A 23,681-nucleotide genomic window follows, 5' to 3' on the forward strand; every position below is an offset into this window, starting at 1 on the left:
TTCAAGCTATTTTTATTTACATCCAAGTTAATTGAATTTTATCTATATGTATTATTCCCATTCACTCAGATTCCAATATACTTTTCTGATGTGAAGAAAAAGAATGAAACTAGTAGCCTTGATGATAACAGAACATAACCTTGACTATTGTCCAAATAAGTGTTGCCTCACTGGAAATATCATCCTTCAGGGGGTTATGGCAGAAAAACAGTTGAGAACTGCTATTTTAACTAGAACTGGTAGAAAACCTACATGCTACATGGTGAGCCCTTATCATACTTTATGGGAATCCATTATATAATTGGCTGGCTTCTCTACTAGATTGTAAGCTCTGTGAGAACAGATTTGGCTGTCTTCCTTATCCCTGTGTTCTGGTACATAATGTGGAATGCGTGGATGAATGAATAGTAAGAATAAAGCAATCACATGTTATATTCACTATGTGCTGCCTTAACAGTTAAAGTACGAGTAGTAGAAATTCATATTTCTGTTTGCCTGTAAGTGATTTTGGTCATGAAGCTTCACCATGACTGTTTAAATGAATCAAATGGTGGGAGCATAGCATAATACATAGATATGTTTGAATCACTATGTTATATACCTGAAACTAGTGTAACATTGTGTATCAACTGTACGCACACACCAAAAAACAAAGGACTGTTTCTACTGTGGAATGAGCCAGGGGATCATAAGCTAAGGCACTTTTTTTTCTTGAAGATTTTGAAAAAAAATTTTTTAAGATTTTATTTTTATTTATTTATTTGTCAGAGAGAGAGTTAGAGCGAGCGCGAGCACAAGCAGACAGAGTGGCAGGCAGAGTCAGAGGGAGAAGCAGGCTCCCTGCAGAGCAAGGAGCCCGATGTGGGACTCGATCCCAGGACGCTGGGATCATGACCTGAGCCGAAGACAGCTGCTTAACCAACTGAGCCACCCAGGCGTCCCGAAGATTTTTAAAATTTAATTGAGATAGAGAGTGCTCACATGTGCATGGGGAGGGGAGGGTTAGAGGGAGAAGAAGAAAATCCCAAGCAGACTCCTTGCTGAGCACGAAGCCCGATGTCGGGCTCAGTCCCATGACCCTGAGATCATGACTTGAACCAAACTCAAGAGTTGGAGTATGCTTAACTGACTGAGCCACCCAGATGTCTCTAAGGCACTTTTAAATTTGTTCTTAACTTAATAAATTATTAACTTGATAAATTTATCAAGATAAGTCTTGATAAATCTTGTTCTTAACTCAGAGTGCCTCTGAGCCATATTTCAGCTTTAGTTTTTGAGGGCCTTCATAGATAAAAGCATCAGATGAATAAGAAGAAACTCAAACCAGAAGATAGAATTCAAGGAACTTTGCTTGTGCTTATAATTTGACTTCAGACTTATAATACCTGCACCCCATGTATTTAAGGTGACTTTTAAAAAATAGACTTGATTTTTTAAAGAAGTTTTAGGTTTACAAACAATTGAGCAGGAAGTCCAGAGAGTTGCCGTATACCCTCTGCCCCCACACATGCACAGCCTCCCACACCAGAGTGGCACATCTGTTATATTTGGGGCTGATTTTAAAAACAAACACTGTACTTTAGGACTGTTACAGTGCAAAATTGTACTGATAGTCCAAAAGTGCTGCGCTTTGTTCAGAACTTTTTGGAAACTCCCATTAGTGCTAACTTTAGAATCACCTTTTATGTCATAGAAGAAGAAATTAATAGCACTTCTTTGTCACAACCTTTTAATTTTTTTGATGAGAAAATAGCTTAGCTTAATCACTGACTGTATTCATCATACTTGACTTTGGGTCACCTTTTAGCTATTTTTACAAGTTTATTTACTCCAAAGATTGTTTACCACTACTTGAGGTTGTTCAAAACATGATTGTAAATGAGACATATGACATTTTCTATATTTCATTGTCTCTCTTTGTTTACATGGTTGCTGGTACAGGCTCCCTCAGGAGGTGGGCTAGCTAGATTTGATTCAGCCTCTCTTCTCTACACCTGCAGCTCCTTTTACTTGATAAAGAAAGCCAGCAGGCTCCTGGGTGGTGCAGTTGGTTAGGCATCTGATTCTTGGTATTTATTGGCCCAGGTCATTATCTCAGGGTGTGAGATCACAGCCCTGGGCTGGGCTTTGTGCTGAGTGGAGTCTGCTTAAGATACTTTCTCCTTCTTCCTTTGCCCCTCCTGCTGGTGTACTCTCTTTTCCTTTCTGTCTCCCTAAAATAAATAAATCCTTAAAAAAAAAAAAAGGCACATACTCAGAATCTACTGACTTATTTTATTTAATACTCTTTATTATGTAGTGCTGCTTATTGCATTGTTCTGGGTGCTTTACAGATATAAATTCATCTAATTCGCCTAACAACCATACAAACTTGGTAACTCTTTTACAGAGGAGTTCTTTGAGGCAGAGAAAAGTTAAATAGTGTTTGGCTTCTAGGAGGCATTCAGTATGCGATGAATGGAGGGGCATTTCCCCTGGGTTACTGCTTTAAAGGACAAAACACATTTGAACTTTTAAGTTATAATATGCTTGATTGGAAAACCTGTCCTTTTATTTTAGGATCCTATTATTTTAAGATCCCATCTTATTTTTTTAGCTTTTTCCCTTGCTCAGGGGCTTCAGTCTTTTCCATCATTAGCCTTGAGGGCGGAGGGCATTATCATGATTAGACTTGATTCTGAGTAGTAGTGATCTCTGATTATTTTGATGAGTCATGAATACTTCCATTGCAGAGAGAGTGGACCCCAGAGATTGTTATTTCAGGACACTTTGATGGTGTCCAAGACCTAATGTGGGATCCAGAAGGAGAGTTTATCATCACTGTTGGTACTGACCAGACAACTCGACTTTTTGCTCCGTGGAAGAGAAAAGACGAATCACAGGTAAAATGTCTTCCTACTTGACTGAGATTTTTGTAAATGCATTTTTTATAAAAACATCCCCGGGCACGTGAAAAGTGGGGCAGTATTGTTAGCCACTACAGAAATGCAAGTGAAAACAATGACATGGGACATGGGGCCGCTGTGCACTGTGGGGTGGTCAAAGTGAGAAGCACTGGCAGTGAGGAGCGGACGTAAGGATGCTGAGCAGCCAGAGTACCCACGTGTTGCCGGTGGGAGTGCAGAATGATACAGCAGGTAGGAAGTGGTATTTTCTTAAAAACTTAGACTTACATATACTCTTGACAGTTCAGACAGTTTAAGTGTTAGAGTTGTTTTTGAAGTGTATTTACTTGCTATCTGCATAAAAAATTCACTTATCCCTTGTATTTTATGCTTAATATTAGGAAACAATGTAAAGTCTACAGTAAAAGCTAATTTCTAAAGTCATATATACTATTAGGTAATAGTGATTGAGGGTGACTTTTGTTCAATAGACTTTTTATTCTTTGCCCTGAGCTCAAGAAATTGAGATACCATTACACACTTAACAAAATGATTTAAAGGCTGTACCAAGTGTTGATGAGGGAGCAGGCAGCTGGCATTCTTGTACACTGCTGGTGGGATTGTGAAATGTATAGCCTGTTTGGGAAACAGTTTGATAGTTTCTTAAAAATTTAAATATGTATCAGTGATAACATCCAGCTAGTTTACTCACAGGTGGCGTTTACCCAAGAAAAATAGAAGTCCATGTTCATGCAAAGATTTGTACAGAAATGATCACAACTTCTTTTTCAGTAAAAGACAAAAAGTGGAAAGAACCTACGTGTCTTATCATATGTGAATGGATCAACAAGATTGTGTGTCTGTGTGTTGTGTGTGTGTGTTTCTAACTTTACAAGGGAATACTATTCAGTAACAAAAAGGATTGAATTAGCATTAAACAACACGGATGAATACGGTCTATGGTCATATTTCCATGGCATAATAAAAAATTGTGCATCTGATATTTTGCTTGTTGAAAAGAATTTGGCTTCTGAAATGTATGATCATTTTTTTTTAATCCTATTTTAATACCCAGGTGACGTGGCATGAAATTGCCAGGCCTCAGATACATGGATATGACCTGAAATGTTTGGCAATGATTAGTCGGTTTCAGTTTGTATCTGGAGCAGATGAAAAAGTTCTTCGAGTATTTTCTGCACCTCGGAATTTTGTGGAAAACTTTTGTGCCATTACGGGCCAGTCACTGAATCTTTTGCTTTGTAATGTGAGTATTCCTCTAATGTTTCAACTAAATCCACATACTTCATTTAAAATTTCTTTTTCTCAGGTGCCTGGGTGGCTCCGTTGGTTAAGCAACTGCTTTCAGCTCAGGTCATGGTCCCAGAGTCCTGGGATCGAGTCCTACATCGGGCTCCCAGCTCCATGGGGAGTCTGCTTCTCCCTCTGACCGTTCCCCTTCTCAAAGGGTAACAAAAAAGTCAAATCAGCTTGATAAAACTTCTGTGCACACTGTGGCATGCAGTAATTTAAATGTTAAAACCAGAAAATTTTTTTAAAAAGTAGCCTAAAACACTGTAAAGAGTTACAATGTTAAATCAAGGCAGGAATACCCTGTATCATCACTGTGTTAAGTGCCTACAATAAAACAATATATAATAGGTCATATTTTGTTTTCTTTCTTTTTTTTTTTTTTTTTAAAGATTTTATTTATTTGACAGAGCTCACAAGTAGGCAGAGAGGCAGGCAGAGAGAGAGAGGTGGAAGCAGGCTCCCTGCTGAGCAGAGAGCCCGATGTGGGGCTCAATCCTAGGACACTGGGATCATAACCTGAGTCAAAGGCAGTTGCTTAGCCAACTGAGATACCCAGGTGCCCCGAGATAGGTCATATTTCCAGGGAGATTTCCATGTAGCTGTAGGTTAGAGGTAGGGAACAGTGGAACTGAAGTACTTGGAATTACTAGATGAGACCATTGATTTTTTTGGTGGTAAAAGTAAATTATTCATAGAAGAAAGAGGACTGAAATAAGGTAATGAGAAAATGTTTAATGGCACTTCATTTGGATTTTGAAAAGGTAAGTTTTTTTATGTTTATACTCTTTACAGAAGATTTGAGCTGCTTATAAAAATACATAAGTTATGAAAATTATGAAGTAGTTTTGAAGGGAAATTAGGAAGATAGTTGTGTTATACAGAAGCATGAGCATTACATGGTTCTTTACTGTACTTAGAGATGGGTCACAAATTTGGTCTGAGATTGCAAAGGGTAAGTACACTTGATAGTCAGAAGGAAGGAGAGAGAGTGAGGAAGCAGCAGGGTAGCCCAGGCTATTCAGATGAAGAGTAGTGTATCCAGGGAAATGGAGAGACAGAAAAAGTCAAGCGCTGGAGGACCTGGGGAGGCAGGCACGATTTAGACCAGTGGGTGCTATTGGAGGGTCCCTAAACAAAGTCCTGAAAAATACTTTGGGGTGGAAAATGTTATGGGAAAACAGGATGTCTTTGAGCCTGGAGGCTCTGAAGGCAGGGCAACTAATACAATCTGGGTAAGAAAGTTATTTGAAATAAACTCGCAACTTCGTTTCCCTGAGTGTTTGCTGAGCACCTCATGACACAGGCTTTTTTTATTGTGTGAAGATCTCAGGTTCTGTTTTGCTTGTTTCTAATCATAAGAGACAGTGGGAATGAGATCAAAAGGGAAGTCTTGATTGGGATTATTATATAGAGCTGTGGGGGTGGAAGGGCAGTTAGTTTCAGGATGTCTCAGTTCTAGGGATCAAAATGTGATTCTAGGATTCCACAAGAGCTTTGCTCCAGGTATACGCTCAATTCCATGTCCTAAGATACAGAGATTCCTTAGGCTGGAAAGCCTCTTGCTGTATTTTGGAGTTTGTTCCCATTGTGAATGTGGGGATAGGTTTGTAGGAGTGCCTTTTGTGGCTTTTTTTGTTTTTCTTGGTTTCTGAGACAAAGCATGCAGCCTCTCATGTCCTGGGTAGCTGTTCTTGATGATGGCTTAAATTCCCACTGCACCTGTTTGTGTTGGGTTCCAGCTCCTGTATGAGAGCCTAAATTGTGAGAAATGCTCTTAGCATATGAGCATGTGCCAGTGTTGATGGTTAGCATATAGTTTTTTGTGAGACAATTTGATATAAATTGCAGGGCAGAAGCAGTTTATTGGCATTTCAGTGGCACTCTGTAAAAAAAATTTTTAAATATTGAGTTATTTAAATATGTTTAAGAAAAATACTGTGTGCCTTTTTAGAAAACAGGTTTTTGCATGAGCATCATTAGGGATGTGCTTGGGAGACTTTTGGAAGTAGAGCCCCGGGTATGCCATTTTCAGTCCATTCTTTGCTAGAAACCAGAGTAGTGCACTCTTTTTTTTTTTTTTTTTTTTTTTTAAAGATTTTATTTATTTATTTGACAGAGAGAAATCACAAGTAGATGGAGAGGCAGGCAGAGAGAGAGAGGAAAGCAGGCTCCCTGCTGAGCAGAGAGCCCAATGCGGGACTCGATCCCAGGACTCTGAGATCATGACCTGAGCCGAAGGCAGCGGCTTAACCCACTGAGCCACCCAGGCGCCCCCAGAGTAGTGCACTCTTCATCAGACTCTGAAACTCCCGCAGCTCTTAGGGTTTGGCAAGCTTATGGTTGAGAGGATAGCCGACTTTGTGGATTGGGTGTGGCGGGTTGGGGGTTAACTGCAGCATGTCTTTGGAGAGTGATTGCTTAGCGTTCCATCTGTTGGTTTCAAGGAAAATGGAAGTATGGGCAGAAAATCCACACAGCTTGGCCTTTAAATTGTTCCTCTGCATTTATGAGCATGACATTTTGTGTGCCTGAGGTCATGGTAACTTTTAGTGTTTAAAATATATCATATCTTTTATTCCAGCAAGACGGTGACCTTCCAGAAGGAGCTACTGTCCCTGCTTTGGGGTTATCAAATAAAGCTGTCTTTCAGGGTAAGGCTTGAAGTGTCCAAACTTTGTGAATCCATAGTGGTATTTAAAACCTAGTTACACTTGCATAACATGTATCTCCTGTTCATTACTGATTTTTTTAATAACTTTTTAAAGATTCATGTATTTATTTTAGAGAAGTGGGGAGGAGCAGAGGGAGAGAGAATCTCAAGCAGACCCCTTGCTGAGTGCAGAGCTTGAAGTGTGCCTCGATACCCACAACCCAAGCTACTACCAAGAGTCGGCCGCTTGAATGACTGCGCCACCTAAATGTCCCTGATTTTTTCTTTATTTGAATCACAATACATGCTCTGCTTTTTCCATCAGTCATTCCATGCTGAGTACTCTGCCCATACACAGGCCCTGAAATCGGTGCAGCTTTCACAGGGTGTGTTTCATGGAGCACTCCCACTGCACATGCTGCTGTGGCTAGCCTGAAGAATTTGTCTGATTATCAGTTTGGGAAATATTAGGTCAAAGAAAAAGGAAGGAATCTTTATGGAATTGACTGGTGCTTCAAGGAGCACATTTGGAAAATACTGGAGTAGCAGAAATACCCTTGGCTTTGGAATCACACTGATGCATCTTTGAAGTACAATCAGTACTTTGAGGTGCCTCTGCTTTCTGATGGTCTTAATATTGGGCTTTGCATAGGTCATAGACATATGGGGATTAATTCATGATGTTAATGTGCTTCTTTTAAACTAGGAGATATAGCTTCTCAGCCTTCTGATGAAGAGGAACTGTTAACTAGTACTAGTTTTGAGTATCAACAAATGGCCTTTCACCCCTCCGTACTTACTGGTAAGAAGTGGTAAAAAAGTGATTTAATAGAATAATTAGTACATATAGCGTGGTACCTGTTAACTGTTGACCTAAGTAAAGGCTATAGAATTCACTTATTAACATGAAAATTGAAAAAAATAATTTCAGTGCTTTACATTTATTATAGAACCTCCCACTGAGGATCATCTTCTGCAGAATACTTTATGGCCTGAAGTTCAAAAACTGTAAGTTAAACTGTGCTAAGATCTTTGATCTGATTCTGTCCTAACTTGTGATATTTTTTCTCCTCATAATTTGATTTTCTCCTTTGCTTTCCTTTTACCTACATTCTCCCCGCCATTCCCATCTAAAAATCTTCAGTGGCCTTCCTAAGGGGCAAGAATTGACCTTCACATAGATTTTTATATTACTTATGTATTCTATTTACTGGATTTGTTTATTGGTCTTCATTTTTAAAGTAGAGAAACATCACATTTATTTTCTTTTCTGAAAAGGACTTTTAAGATTTATTATTCTGTTTTTGTTTTTTTCCCTTTTGTGGTTCTCCATCAAAACTTTTCTGGATTTATTGTTTGTTGTACTGGCTGGTTGGAGGTTAAAATTCATATTTTAATCTTATTGTTTGAATAAGTTGTATCACTTTTAGGAAGCTGGCATTTTACTCAGGAAGATCACTTTTAGGAAGCTTGCCAGTCTCTCTGTTTTTTCCCTAAATGTTTGCCTAGACAGAAACGTAATGTCCCTAAAAGAATTGTATGTTAGAGAGATTTATGTTCTTTTCACATTTTAAAACTGCAGCCTGAGATTAGGGACATATACTAATATAGGGTTATGCCTTTTTTTTTTCTTTTTAAATTTTAGATATGGACATGGTTATGAAATATTTTGTGTTGCTTGTAGCAATTCAAAGACTCTGCTTGCCTCAGCATGTAAGGTAGGGAATTTTACTTTCTTACTCCATTTGTTCACATGTTACTTGAGTTGTCAGGCTCTTAAAGTTGTGGTGATGGAGGCGGAATGCTCCATGAAAGGCCACTGGAACTTGCTTTTTTCTGAATCTTGCTTTTGCAGTCTCATTTTCCTTCTGTCCCTTCAACAGCTTGCAACTGAGGGGCACCTGGCTGGCTTAGTCAGTAGAGCACGTGACTCTTGATCTCTGTATTGTGAGTTCAAGCCCCACAAGGGGTGTAGAGCTTACTTAAAAAATATATAAATTTGAAAAAAAAAAAATCTGTAAGTTTTTTTTGTCTGTTGGATTTTAAGTCTGTTTCAGCCACATGCATTTGTTCTTAAATACTTGGTTTAAGTTGATTTATTTAATGAGGTATTTTTAAATGACCCCAAAATGCAATAAATTGAAATAATTGGGAGTCCTGAAGACAGGGGGGAATGAGAAGGTCAAAGCCAGCGTGCTCCGCTCCATCTGACAGTTTGTCCAGAAGCAGACATGGTACTGCCTGGAGGGAGTGGAGTCCCTCAGCCCATGCCAGGGAGGGGATGAGGCGGGGTGAGGCTGGCTTCTTAGCACGTGGCACTGCGGAATAGTGCTTTTCAAGCTTCTGCCTGGGAGAGTGATCTCAAACTCACAGTTCACTGTTTACCCATATTCTGTGGAGTGTCTGAAAGGTCTGAGACCCACATATTTCCCTACGTTTTCTAAAATTTACTCGTTTTAAGCTGATGACTTGCGCTGCCTATCTCTTGAGCCCCTCTCTCTGCTTTTATTGTGACTTCTTGCCACCACCTGTATTGAGTCATCATAAGATTGGGGCGCCTAGGGGCACCTGGATGGCTCAGTAGGTTAAAGCCTTTGCCTTCTGCTCAGGTCATGATCCCAGGGTCCTGGGGTCAAGCCCCACATCAGGCTCTCTTCTCTGCGGGAAGCCTGCTTCCTTCTCTCTCTCTCTGCCTGCCTCTGATACCCCTCCTGCCTCATGTTCTTTGCTGGTTGTCCCCTCTGTGAGGATGGTACTGAGACTACTTCCTTTTGTTATGGGGCCTGTGGAAGGAATAGAGCTTAGCAGCAATAGCCATGCTTCTATTGAGCAGCTAATTTATTTTTAGCTTTGGGCACTGTCAGTCATTAATTGGTTATTTTTCATTTTCACATGGGCTTGCTTGTAGCAAATGTGTACCACTTTCTTATTGTTATTTGTATGCTTTTTCTGTGTATTTCATATTTTAGTAAACAGTAGAAAAGAGGTGTGGCTTGGAAAGTTTAAATCTGAAAGTTTACCTGAAGGGTAGCTGGGTTTCTTGAATGGAGGATGTTACCCACACATTTGGTTTTTATTGGTGAGGCAAATGATTGGATGTATCTCCCTTTGAAATTAACTTTTTTTTTGTATTTGAGAGAAAGAGGGCAAGAGAGAGAGAACAAGCAAGGGGAGTGGCAGAGGAAGAGGGAGAAGCAGGCTCTTTGCCTAGCAGGAAGCCCTACGTGGGGCTGGATCCCAGGACCCTGGGATGATGACCTGAGCTGAAGGTAGACGCTCAACTGACTGAGCCACTCAGGCACCTGAAACTAACATTTTTAACAGCTTCATTTAGTGTTATTTGCATACTATAAATTGCATGTTGAAAGTGGACAGTTTGAAAAGTTTTGACATATTTGTTTATATTCGTGAAATCATAACCACAATTAAGATAATGAATGTAGCCATCAACCCCAGAAATTTTCCTCTGCCCCTTGGTAAGTCCTCTTTCTTGTCCCTTTCCTGCCCTATCCCTAGGAAACCACTCATCTGCTTTCTGTCATGATAGAGTACTTTGCATCTTCTAAAATTTATATAAATGGCATCCTACTGTATGTTCTCTCCTTTTTTTTCTTTTTTGTGGTCCAGCTGCTTTCATTCTGTATAAGAATTTGGGGTTCATCTGTGTTGTTGCATGTATGAGCAGTTTATTCTTTTTATTGCTGAGTAGTTTTCCCATGTACAGATACATTACAATTTGTTGATCTATTCACTTTTTTTTTTTAAGATTTTATTTATTTGAGAGAGAGAGCATGCACAAGTTGGGGGAGGGACAGAGGGAGAAGCAAACTTCCCACTGAGCAGGGACTCCAAAACGGGGCTCTATCCCAGGACCCTGAGATCTTACACCTCACCCTGTGCCCTGGCACTTTTTGTTTTGGTGAGGGAAGCATTCTGAGAATTAGTCAGGAAAATAATGGTAATTGTTCTTTGATATTTTCGAATAACCAGCTTTTTGATTTTCCTCTGCTTCTGTTTCTTCTGTTTTTGTTTCTATTTCTTTGATTTTTGCTGTTTGTTTGTTTTTTTTTAAGATTTTATTTAAGTGAGAGAGCACACTAGTTGGAACAGGGGGAGGGCCAGAGGGAGAGGAAGAAGCAAGCTGTCCGCGAAGCAGGGAGCCCTATGTGGAACTCAGTCCAGGGACCCTGGGATCATGACCTGAGCTAAAGGCAGACACTTAACTGACTGAGCCACACCTACGCACCCGTTTATTTTTTTCTTAGATTTCATTTCCTTTTCTGTTTCTAGTTTAATAAGGTTAAAGCTGAGACCACTGATTTCAGATCTTCCTAATATAGGTGTTGAGAGCTGTAAATTGTTAAGTATTATTTTGGGGGCATTCCATAAATTTTGATGCAGTCCATTCATTTTCACCTAACTGAAAATGTTTTTTAATTTACCTTTGATTTTTGTCTTTTACCTATAGGTTTTTTTGAGATTTATTATTTAGTTTCCATATACTGAATGTTTCCCAAATAGCTGTTGATTTCTAATTTAATTTCATTGTGGTCAGAGAACATAGTATGATTTGAGTCCTTTGAAATTTAATCTTGGTAAATTTCCATGTTTACTTGAAAAGAATGTGGATTCTGTTTCTGTTGGGTGGAGTGTTCTGAAAATATGAATTACGTCAAATTGGTTGATAGTATTCATGTCGTCTTTATCCTCTCAGTTTTATTGAGAGTAGCATTTTGAAATCTTTGACTATAATTGCAGGCTTATCTTTTAATCCTTGTATTTCAGGCAGTTTTACTTTATATATTTTAAAGCTCTACTGTTAAAACATTTATGCTTTGTTATGTTCTCTTGATTGACTTGTTTTACAAATTAGAACAATCCTCTCTATTTTTGGCAGTGTGTTGTGTTCTGATCTCAAGTCTACATTGTCCAATGCTCATAGAGCCACTCCAGCTTTCTTTTGAGAAGTGCTTGAATTATGTATCTTTTTCCGTCCTTGTACTTTAAGCTGTTTTCAAGTGGGTTTCTTAAAGGCAGCGTACAGTTGGATCTTGCTTTTTTATTCATCTTGATAATCTTCCATTTTAACAGGGGCACATCTAACATAATAATATGCTTGGATTTAAATCTTTCATCTTGCTATTTGTTTTCTATTTCATCCATCCTTTCTTTGTTTCATTTTACTTATTTTGGATTGATTGATTGCTTTATTGCTTTTTATGAGTCCATTTTATTTCTTTTGTTTGGTTAGTAGATACAACCACTGTGTTATTTTATTGGTTGTCTTTCATCTCATACTGCACCTCTGTCATTTGCCACAGTCTGCCTCCAAGTAATGTTGCACTATTTCATATATGATTTAAGAACTTCATAGAAGTGTACTTTTGTTTCCCCCTACTCTTTGGTATTGTTGGACACTTCTTCACAGAAATCTGATAAGATCTTGTCATTTTTCCTTTGAGCAGTCAGTTATCTTTTGAAGAGATTTAAATAAAAAATTTCCAGCAGATACCATTTTATTTTGCCTAAAGGCTATTTTTTAACATTCCTAGTAATGCATTTCTGCTGATCATGAATTTTTTGAGCTTCTGCCTGTCTGACAGATCTGTCTCTCCCTAATTTTTGAATGATTTTTATAGTGGGTAAGAAATTGTTGGTTTTACTTTGAGTACATTAAAGATGTAGCTCCATTTTTTTAATTTGCTTTTTTTTTTTTTAAGATTTTATTTATGTGACAGAGATCACAAGTAGGCAGAGGCAAGCAGAGAGAGAGGAGGAAGCAGGCTCCCTGCTGAGCAGAGAGCCCGCTGTGGGGCTTGATCCCAGGACTCTGGGACAATGACCTGAGCCGAAGGCAGAGGCCCTAATCCCCTGAGCCACCCAGGTGCCCCTATTTGCATTTTTTCTAATGAGAGTCTGCTATAATTTTTTTGTTTCTTGGTGATGGGGTTTTTTTCCTCCTCCCACTGCAATTTTATGTTTATTGCTGGTTTTAAACAATTTGATTATTGTTGATATAATTTCCTTCATGTTGGCTGTGCTTGGGTTTTACTGAACTTCTTGGATCTCTGTATGTTTATTGTTTTTATCAAATTTGGGAATTTGGGGGCCATTATCTTTTTTTTTTTTTTTTTAAGATTTTATTTATTTATTTGAAAGAGATCACAAGTAGGCCGAGACATAGGCAGAGAGAGAGGAAGGGAAGCGGGCTCCCTGCTGAGCAGAGAGCCCGATGCAGGGCTTGATCCCAGGACCCTGGGATCATGACCTGAGCCAAAGGCAAAGGCTTTAACCCACTGGGCCACCCAGGCGCCCCATACTCTTAATTACAAATTAACAGACACACGTATTCTTGTAAAACATTTAAACACTGTGATGATGGTGTCTGTTTCTGATGAGTCACCTAGTCTAATCCTAGTCTTCCTCTTCCTGGAGATTATTGTGCTTGTAGTATGTATTGCCTCAGAATTTTCCCCTATTTATACAGATACATACAATATACCCATAGTAACAGCATGTTATTTTTAAAAATATGAGTTCTTTTTCCAGTCTGTTTCTACTTAAATTGCTTGTTTGATCTCTGTTCTCCAGGCAGCTAAGAAAGAACATGCAGCCATCATTCTTTGGAACACTACATCTTGGAAACAGGTGCAGAATTTAGTTTTTCACAGTTTGACTGTCACACAGATGGCCTTCTCACCCAACGACAAGTTCTTACTAGCTGTTTCCAGAGATCGAACCTGGTCACTGTGGAAAAGGCAAGACATAATCTCGCCTGACTTAGGTAAACCATCTTCCAGTTGGAAGATTATTAGTGAAACACTTATGTTCATTTTATCTACCTTGTGGAACTACTAGGTAAAGAGGACTAGAGGTAATAACAAGGTGAAGGCCAGAGTCTCACTGTTGTGAGGTCTTTCAGAGTTGTGTTCTGAGGAAGACTTGAACCTTCCTTGTAAGATTTAAATGCAGTGATCTTTGAGTTGACTTCCTTGTGATTATATAGTCAGGATGGCATGTATTCAGACATCTCCATTAACAGAAACATAAAAATCTAAAAAACATAGATTTTTGTGGATTGATAAAAGAGAATGGCAATGGAAGACTGAATGGGTGCCATATTCTGAGCTAGGATTTTATGGGACAGGAATAATGAAGATACAATTAAATTATGAAAATTATTAGAAGGACGATTATCTTTACCTTTTTCCTGCTTACCCCGTCACTTTGGTAGTTAGGAAGGGCATTTTAGGTATCCGTCTGTGAATACCATGACCCCTGGCAGGATATTAACACCCACCTTGCATTTTCCTCTGAGCCTGGCATAAATTAAAAACAAAAAGGGGATGGAAACTTTTGTGTTGTTGGAGCATGGCCTGTTTTGATTCCCCCGATTTCTTTGGGTAAAATCTATAGAGGGTTTAAAATATCTTTGTGTTGTTTAATTGTGTTTTAGTTTTCCATTGGTATAACTTGCATGCAGTTTGATCTTGTGATATTCCTAGTCTCTTAGTTTCTTGTATTTTAGAGGTTAGAGTAAACTGATTTCTTTTGCAATGAGTGATTTCCTAACACGCAGCCTTTACTTTTTAAAAAGTTAATGTGACACTAATGATACATCCATTAATCTCTTGTATCTTTATGGATTACAGATTAATAAAGTAAAAATTACTTACAATTTTATTTTTGAGGTAATTTTATTTTTTTATAATTTTATTTTTTATTTTTAACTTTATTTTTTAGGTGTAGTCCATATGAGGACTAGAAGTTTACCTGACACTTAAATCTTACAAGGGCAAAGGTTTTTTTAAGGTTTTTGTTTATTTGAGGTTTTTTTCCCATTATGTAAGAGTACGGTAATCTTTTTTCCTTATGTGTAAATCTGGCTACTTGCGGAGGAAAGTTAAATTGCTCAGGCTCTTTATACAGTTGAAATTTTAGTTCAGTGCCTGGAAGATGTTTGTCACCAGTCACTGGAGAATGACTAGTAACATAAAAGCATTCCTTCCTGGAAGAGTACATGTATGCCCGGAGCCTTCTGCTGAGGGCCAGCAGCCAGGTCTGTTGTAAATGTCCCTAGGTATAAATTGATTGCTACAGGGGGTGATGTGTATGACATGTAAGCATAGATTTCTACTAGATGAAACCAGCTCTGTCTGCCTTGTGAGCAGTGTGTGTGGTGTTTCTTTCAGACCCAGTTTTCAGCCTCTTCGCCTTCACCAACAAGGTAACTGCTGTGCACAGTAGAATTATTTGGTCTTGTGATTGGAGTCCCGATAGCAAGTATTTCTTCACTGGGAGTCGGGACAAAAAGGTAATTTTTTTTAACTTCGTATTTTTCAAATGTAAAATAATAATACAGGTATATTTGGATAGAAAATACATTATCCTGACTTTCTGATAAAATTAAAAATAATCTATGTATTTCTTCTGTGTTTTTCAATTGCATGCATAAAAAGGCTTTCCTTGTTAAAAGCTATAAATACATTTCTCTGAAATACCAAATATGAAAAGAAAACCTTTCAGACACATGGTGTTCATCAAAGGGCCCCAGTGAGGGAGAAGTAGTGAATGAAATGGTTGAAGACTAACAATGTAGAAGAGCAGGAGGGGGTGGAGGGGCATCAGGAGGAAAACAGTTGGCTTTTCTTTTTCATACTTCTATGAATTAAAATTTTCCTCTATAATAGAGGATTATCGCCTTTTCATTCAGTGGAGGAAGCAGTGTATATGGGTGTGTGTGTGTGTGTGTGGGTGTGTGTGTGTGTTTGTGTTTATTTCCTAAGCTTTAAAAAAAATCAAAACAATTCAGAGAGGAACAGGTTCTTGACTGCTGCCCTCATCCCGGCCTCTGGTCTCTGCTGTCCTCACACTCCTTAAAATACTCTTTTCCTTTTTCTGCAGACCAGAGATGGGGAGGCAGTTGAATGTTTCCTTTCCTCTCCCTGCCCTCTCCAGTTGTCATGGTGCAAATTACCAAAGCAGAGGGCTGGTGTGGACATGTCACTCAGTGAAACACTGAAGTGTCAGCCTCTAACCCATTTCTTTTAGACTGTCACTTGCGTCCATTCACCGGTCCGCTTCTCCCCGGGTGCCACCTTGCTGTGCTGTGCTGTGCTGACCACCGAGGGAACAGAACTGCTTCTGCCCTCTACGCGGTCGCACGTGCTGCCACCAGGGCTCCCAGGGATGTGTCAGGCCTGAACCGGACGGAGTGTCACCCAGCACACATTCTCAGAAGTATACTTCTGATTACTTGGTCAGAGCCTCCTACTGGGCATCTTGCTTTGACCTGGATTTTGTAAGTGTTGTCCACTGCACTTCACTCTGTTTCTTTGTGACTAGTCACATCCCTTGGAGACATGAGCTTCTGTTTTAGGATTTTATGTCCCCTTAGTGCCTGCGGTTTTTGGTCAGTTGCTTCGAAGAAGGAAGAGGTAGACCAGACGACAAGTGATGGACAGCAAAGCAAAGTTTATTGAGCAAGAGTACAAAGCTCCCAGAGGGGGAGGGGGACCCTAGTGGGTTGCCCTTGGAGTTTCTAAGTTTAGGGGGTTTTATGAGGTCTTTTGCAGAACTTTTTTAAACAGGGTGTGCTGAGTCGTGCTGATCAGGGCTTTGGTCATGTATCTGTCTACCTATTACATTAATGTCCACATGCTGATGGTCCTTTTTTTACTGACATCTGGGGGCTTAGGTCTTAACTGCCCCTTCCCCATGACATGGACAGATGCTTTTGTGGTTAATTGTCTTATTTTAGGATGTTTTACAGAAGTCCTGTCTGCAAAGACTGCAGAGCAGAATGTCAGTGCTATTTTATCTTAGCTGTCCTGATTCTGTGTTGTCAGGGATCCTGGCCCTGGCCGCCTGTCAGTGAACGCCTAAACCTTCTAGGGAAGTGTCATTTCTCACGCAGGGTATCGTCACAATTAGGCCCTCCTGCCTGGTGAGTCGTTTCCCTGAGCAGCTGTGGTATAGAGGAAAAGCCAGGGCTGGACTGGTCCCCATGCGTGTGTAGTATTGTCTTGGACATGTGCACGAGCCTCTTAATGAGGATGTGACCGATAGACTCTCCCTAGGTCAGAACTGGTTTCCTGAGTATAAAAGAGTGTCCTGGACAATCCCTGGTCTCTGGGCAGGGGCAGTCCCTGTTTGGACCAGCACATTTAGGTAATTGAGGTCTCACAGACTTGGGTCTGCTACCCCGTGGCTTCTCTGTGATGCTTGCAGTACTCTGAAATCCTGGAACATCAGCTGCCAATGTAAATGAGGCATACAATAAATGCTAGAATGAATATTTTGCATTATCTGTACTGTCGATACTCTGATGCATTGCTGTAAACCTTGCAAAGAGAAAGCTTTACAGTTTGATCTGTCTGTTAGGTGGTTGTGTGGGGCGAGTGCGACTCCAGTGATGACTCCGTGGAGCACAGCATCGGCCCCTGCTCCTCTGTCCTGGACGTGGGCGGAGCAGTGACAGCCGTCAGTGTCTGCCCGCTGCTTAACCTTTCCCAACGGTCAGTCTCCGAGTGGGGCTTTGTTTCACAGTTTTGTTCACACTTGATTTCTTCATATGTAGTCCTCTTATATTTTCATAGCTTCTGAATTGCTGTTTTTTTCCATAATGCTTACATTTCTTATAGGAATTGTTAAATTGATAGAACACAATGACATTCAGAGTGTGGGAAAATGGGGATTGGGAGTGTGGCTAACAGGTTCTTATTTCAACAAATTTAGAACCGTGGTGCTTTCGCCATAATAAGTGTCTGCAGTAGAATGAGGGCCCCTGTAGCCAGCCAGGGAAACACTGGCTTGTGGGTGTGCCAGCAGAGGACAGAGGGAAAACTGTGCACCCCTGATGGAGAGGTGGCTCCCTGAGGGCGCAGTAGGAGCAGTGCACTCTCTCCTGGGCTGGCACTTCTTTTATAAGCTACTATAAGACAGATGGGAAAGAACTCTGGTAAAGAACTCTGATAGAGCAATGACGGAGATAACAGAAATTGATGCTAATTAATCACTGTCTTCCCCTCCTCCCTTAAAAACAGGTATGTTGTTGCAGTAGGATTAGAGTGTGGAAAGGTTTGTCTATACACATGGAAAAAGACTGATCAAGTTCCAGAAATAAATGACTGGACCCACTGTGTAGAAACAAGTCAAAGGTATTTTCTTATTATTTTTACTTCCATCAGGTTAGATTTTGTTAAAATTACACAAATTACAAATGTATTTGTTACAAAACATTGAGTTTTAATTAGTTTTTATAAAATAAGTTGATCTTTTATAAGTCTTTTTTTCAAAAGATTTATTTATTTGAGAAAGAGTGTGTGGGGCGGGGGGGGGGGGGGGGCGTCGCAGGGGGAGAGGGGGGGGTCTGCCTGCTGAGCAGGGGAGTCAGATGTGGCTGGATTCTAGGACTCTGAGATTTTGACCTGAGCCAAAATCAAGAGTTGGCCACTGAACCAACTAAGCCACCCAGGCACCCAAAGCATCAAGGTTTATAGTGGCAGTTTTTTTCTAATTTTATTGAGAAGTAATCCATACAGGTGACGTGTAAGTTTATGGCAAATAGCAGAATGTACATACATTATGAAACATTACCACATTTAATTTACATCCATTTATTCATATAGATACAATAAAAAGAGAAAAAACGAATAAAGGAAAGAAATCTCTCCTTGTAATGAGAACTCTTAGGATCTCTTCCCTTAACAAGTCTGTATACATCAAAGCAGGGTCCATGGAGGTCATCATGTTGTACATTACGTGCCTAGTATTACTTGTCTCGTAATTGGGAATTTATACCTTTGACCACCTTCCTGGGACTCCCTCTCCTCTTACCCTCTGCATCTGGTAACCATAAATATGATCTCTTTTCCTATGAGTTTTTGGTTTTATTTTTTGAAGATTCTGTATGTAAGATCATACAGTATTTGTCTTTAGTGGCAAATTTATGCCAGATTTAAATGGAGAGGGACACAAATCTCTATTTGTGGTGCTTACCACTAAGTAGTACTATGGTAGTCTCTTGAAATTGATGTCTGTTACTATATTGCACTTGGTTTTTAAAATTTGCTTGAACAGATTGCTTGTTTGCATAATATCTTTATAGACAACACATTTGAGATGAAAGTGATTTTCATGTCATCTAGAAACTGACTACTGTAGATTTGTAATAAAATTGGATTAAAAATGTGGGTGTTTTTTTAAACATTTTGATTGTGTTTTGGTAGCCTCATCTTGTGTTTGAACACTTCAGTTCAAATGGTGGAGCAAAATGCCCAGTGCCCCTCAAAGTCACATGCCTGCTTTCACGCATAGGAATTGCTCCCTGAGCCTTATGCCCCGGGCCTGGGCTCTTACTTCCTAAGCTGGCTTAGAACACCTGATGTTTACAAACCACACACCCCCCCTTAGATTGCAGGATCTTTTTTCAATCTAATTTTTAACCCAAACTATTCTTTAAAAATGGCTAAATTTTCAAAAAATCACTAACCTCATTTTATCAGATTTTTTTTTTTTTGATTCTTCAACCTTCATATATCTGCACTATTCAAAATAGAATGTCAAATATAATTCCAAATGACAGTATCATGATGAAAATGATGGGCTTGGTGGAGAGAGACCTGTGAGCACATGTCTTTTATAAGATATTTCAACCAGGGGAGTCTGTCTCCTTACTGGCAAAGCATGTTTGTGCTCATAATGTATTGGTTAAAACTCATCCTTCTCCTGCTGCCTTTTTGGCTTCTCTCCCACCTCTGATGGTGGGTTTAGCAATTGAAATAGTTCATACTGTTGCTTACTGAAGAGGGAGGTACTCCAATGAAAATTCCATATTCTAGGCATTTGAAATTTTCTCTCTTCCTGAGCTCCCCTCCCTTCATTTCATCTTCCTTTTATCTTGCCCTGCCCCCAGCAACCCTCAGTTTCTTTTATGAGATTAAGAGTCTCTTATGGTTTGTCAATTTTTTTTTCTTTTTCTTCTTTATTTGACAGGGAGAGATCACAAGTAGGCAGAGAGGCAGGCAGAAAGAGAAAGGGAAGCAGGCTCCCCATCGAGCAGAGAGCCTGATGTGGGACTCGATCCCAGGACCCTGAGATCATGACCTGAGCTGAAGGCAGAGGCTCAACCCACTGAGCCACCCAGGAGCCCAGAAATGAGAGATCTTTAATATTATCAATAATAAATGAAATTCTAGTCATGTCGGTGTCATTTAAAATATTTTTCAGACTTATGTTGAGGAATCGTGTTTAGAGCCAGCTTACTGGTGGTGCAAGAAAACCAATTAAATACCTGTTACAATTTTACTCACTTCATTTTTTTAAAAGTTTGGTATTGGTTTCATTTATAAAGCTCCTCTCCTGATGACTCTGGACTGCCTTTAATAATCAGAGCCAGACTCATGAAAGATGCACTGTCATTGAGATAAGTGCTCAAGTCACAGCCAGTAAAGTGTGGGAGCATTGCCTTGGGAAGAATTTCAGGAAACACTGATTACAGTAGCATTGTCGAAGTGTGTGTAACCTCCAGAGGGACCACTCGCAAGGGCTCACAGTCATGTGGTTGCATAGGTTCTGGTATGCTGATTTTTAAAATGTGTTTCATCACCTCAAGGTTTTATTTCTTTCCTCCCTTTCATCCTGAGAGTGCATCTGGTGACATGTAGGCTCTCAGCATCTGGAAGTATAATTTGTGTGCTCTGGTATTGTTTTTAGGGCTTGCTGCCTTCAAACCTACTTAAATTTTTAACTTTATTTGTCTTTAGTTTGGAGGTCTGATTGCAGGTTAAATTTTTAGGTTTTATTATATTTTTTAGGGATTAATAATCTGTGTTTGGTAACATTCTAGCCCTGTCATGGGGTTGAAGGAGCATTAATAAGAGCATCTTGCCCAAGGTCATGCAGTTAGAGGTCACATTGGAGACCAAGATTGTTTCATTGGGCAATTTATTAAATATTTCTTTATCTTTTCTTACCCAGCAGTAAAAATGTAAGAGTCCATATATGTCACAGGGATGTCAAAAGAATAAAATAATTTTGAATGTGTTACAAGTCTGAATTCCTTAAAAAGAAACACATTTAGTAATGTTATCTGAAAGACTGGTTTTAATAGCCATTTCATGAATTCCTCTGATCATTAAAAAAATTGACAGGGATTCATTGTTTCTTGCTCTTTTTGGTGGTGTCTTTTGTCAGTAGGTAAGATTTAGTCTGATAGTTTTACTTAGAGTAAGATGTTTTCAACTTTAGAATAAAATTGCTGAAGTATTAGTGATGGTGTTTTAAAAACCTGTACTTTTAAATTTTTACAATTTTATTTTTATTTGAATATGGTTGATATATAGTATTACATTGGTTTTAGGTGTACCTCTTAGTGATTTTACAAGTTTACATGTAATGCTATGTTCACCCAGGTGTAGCTGCCATCTGTCCCTGTTAATGTCACTGTTACAGTGTCATTGACGTATTCCTCATGCTGTGCCTTTCATTCCTGTGACTTAATTGTTCCATAACTAGAAGCCTGAATCTCCCTCTCATCCACTCTGCCTAACCCTTCCTCATGCTCTGCTCTGGCAGCCATAATTTTGTTCTCTGCATTTATAGGACTGCTTCTGCTTTCTGTAAAACCTGAACCTTTTGATTTTCAGGTTTTGACTTCAATTCATATTAAAAACATTAATAGTGCTTTGGTGAGTGCTGTGAAGTGTGTAAACCTGGCGATTCACAGACCTGTACCCCTGGGGATAAAAATATATGTTTATAAAAAATAAAAAAATTAAAAATTAAAGAAAAATAAAATAAAATATAGCTGAGCAAGGAAAAAAAAACATTAATAGCAAGGGCAAGGTAATTAAATTAATACATTGGTAAAATATTTCATAGTCCTAGCATACGTTCCTTTCATGATTTCTCTATCTTTGTTTTAGCCAAAGTCATACACTTGCTATCAAAAAATTATGCTGGAAGAATTATAATGGAAAAACTGAACAGAATGAAGCAGAAGGCGCCGAATGGTTACACTTAGCAAGTTGTGGTGAAGATCACACTGTGAAGATATACAAAGTTAACAGACGTGCATTGTGATGGGCTTAATAACTACAGGCATGTGGTCATTGGTGTCTGAAGATATTTATCCTGTAAATAGACGACTTTCTTTACCTTATAATTTCATCGAGTTTAATTTTTAAATCCTATAGCAGTAGTGCTTACTGGGTCACAGATCCTTTGAAATCTGATGAAAGCTGCACACTCTTTCCTCACAGACAGACATACGCTCACACCCTCAGAACCTGGCCCACACTTTCAGGGATTCAGACCTGCATCCCTGTGTCCCAGATTAAGAACCACTCTTGTTCTTGTTCTTTTTTTTTTTTTTTTTTAAAGATTTTATTTGTCTGACAGAGCATAAGCAGGGGAGCAGCAGGCAGAGGGAGAGGGAGAAGCAGACTCCTCGCTGAGTAAGGAACCTGATGGGGTGCGCCATCCCAAGGTCATGACCTGAGCTGAAGACAGAGGCTTAAGCAACGGAGCCACCCTGGCTTCCCCAACCTCCGTTCGTTCTTTATGAGTGAATTTGCCTGATTCTGTGTTATTTTGGGCCTTTACATCTTTTCATATGCCCTTCTTTGGGACATTTCATTATTTATTACCCTCTTCAAAGAGAGGACGCAGAAAATAAAAAGAGATAAAACCCAGAGTACTCAATTTTTATTTTAACAGCTTTTGTAAATAAACAGACTATACTTTCTGTGGTCTTGACCTTTCTTCCCGTGCACACCCACCATTTGCCAGGAATTTGGCAGGCACTTGTGAATTTGAACTGTAGTCAGTTCTTTCTTGTATTCTTTAAAAGTACACAGATTCTTCTTTTACAGTTGGACTAAAAGCAGACTGTGCTGACATTTACCCTGATAGATTAGGGGCTGAAAAGGAGAGTTGTGTCTGAATCATCTGAGTTGATGTGAGGTCACATACGTGAGTCACGAGAGAAAGAATGCCCCAAGGGTGAGTGTGTAGTGGGAGCAGAAGGAAGAAGATGCCAGAAACAGAATGTTGGGTATGCCAGAAGTTTGGGACATGGGCCACCAGAGTTGGGAGCTTTGGGAGTTGGGTGGAGGGAGGTCAAGCTCAGGGGAAACTGGCATGAGAGTGGAAGCTTTCCCTGACCCAGAGTCATCTGGGAAATCGGCAGTGAAATGAATACTATGCATAATAAATATGCTGGAAGCGGAGAGGTGAGGACTTTCTTGGTTGGAGTTTGCCATGATCTAATGCGACATTTTGCTTCCAAACGAGATGTGGTATTTTGTCTAAATCGAGATTTCTAGTCCAGCATTATCCAGTATTTCTAGAAATATAGAAATAAAATTTGAGCTATATAAGTAATTTTTTAAAATTTCTCATAGCTAAATAATAAAAGTAAAAACAAATAGGTGAAATTTATTTTAGTGACATCTTTTCACCCAGTATATCCAAAATAGTATCATTTCACATATACAACATAAAAGATAGTTGAGGTATTTTATATTTTTTTATATAAAGTCCTTATACAATATGAAGTGTATTTTACACTTAGAGCCTGTCTCAGTTTGGACCAGCCCATTTCAAGTGCTCAGTAGCCACATGTCACTAGTGGCCATCCATATTTGGACTGTGCAGTTCTAGACTCTTGAGTCTGTATAAACTAGTCTAATACCCTCAGGCACATGTGTGTGTGCATACACCAAAGCAGGGAGAATCTGAGTTCTCAACCTCAGACCCCAGGATGCCCTGAAGGATGGTTTCCTTGCTTATCAGCTGACGGAGCTGAGTCTTCCCCCACCCCCCTGGCATGC

General features: G+C 39.4%; 1 protein-coding gene across 3 annotated transcripts in view; it reads left to right on the forward strand.

The window, feature by feature from the left end:
• ELP2 (elongator acetyltransferase complex subunit 2) overlaps positions 1–22,594 on the forward strand; it is a 40,797-nt gene extending 18,203 nt beyond the window's left edge. For 2 of the 3 annotated variants that reach the window (XM_059409482.1, XM_059409485.1), the window contains exons 12-22: positions 2,733–2,882; positions 3,961–4,149; positions 6,778–6,847; positions 7,553–7,648; positions 7,797–7,854; positions 8,492–8,564; positions 13,438–13,630; positions 15,039–15,160; positions 17,230–17,363; positions 17,892–18,005; positions 21,774–22,594. In XM_059409482.1, coding sequence (XP_059265465.1) covers positions 2,733–2,882; positions 3,961–4,149; positions 6,778–6,847; positions 7,553–7,648; positions 7,797–7,854; positions 8,492–8,564; positions 13,438–13,630; positions 15,039–15,160; positions 17,230–17,363; positions 17,892–18,005; positions 21,774–21,930 — 1,356 coding nt within the window. In that variant the 3' untranslated portion in view covers positions 21,931–22,594. The remainder of the gene's footprint in view (positions 1–2,732; positions 2,883–3,960; positions 4,150–6,777; positions 6,848–7,552; positions 7,649–7,796; positions 7,855–8,491; positions 8,565–13,437; positions 13,631–15,038; positions 15,161–17,229; positions 17,364–17,891; positions 18,006–21,773) is intronic. The other variant, XM_059409483.1, reaches the window with a different exon arrangement.
• The last annotated feature ends 1,087 nt before the right edge of the window (positions 22,595–23,681 follow it).

The sequence above is a fragment of the Mustela nigripes genome, chromosome 8 (assembly GCF_022355385.1).
Source record: "Mustela nigripes isolate SB6536 chromosome 8, MUSNIG.SB6536, whole genome shotgun sequence".
In the NCBI taxonomy this organism is placed as follows: Eukaryota; Metazoa; Chordata; class Mammalia; order Carnivora; family Mustelidae; genus Mustela; species Mustela nigripes.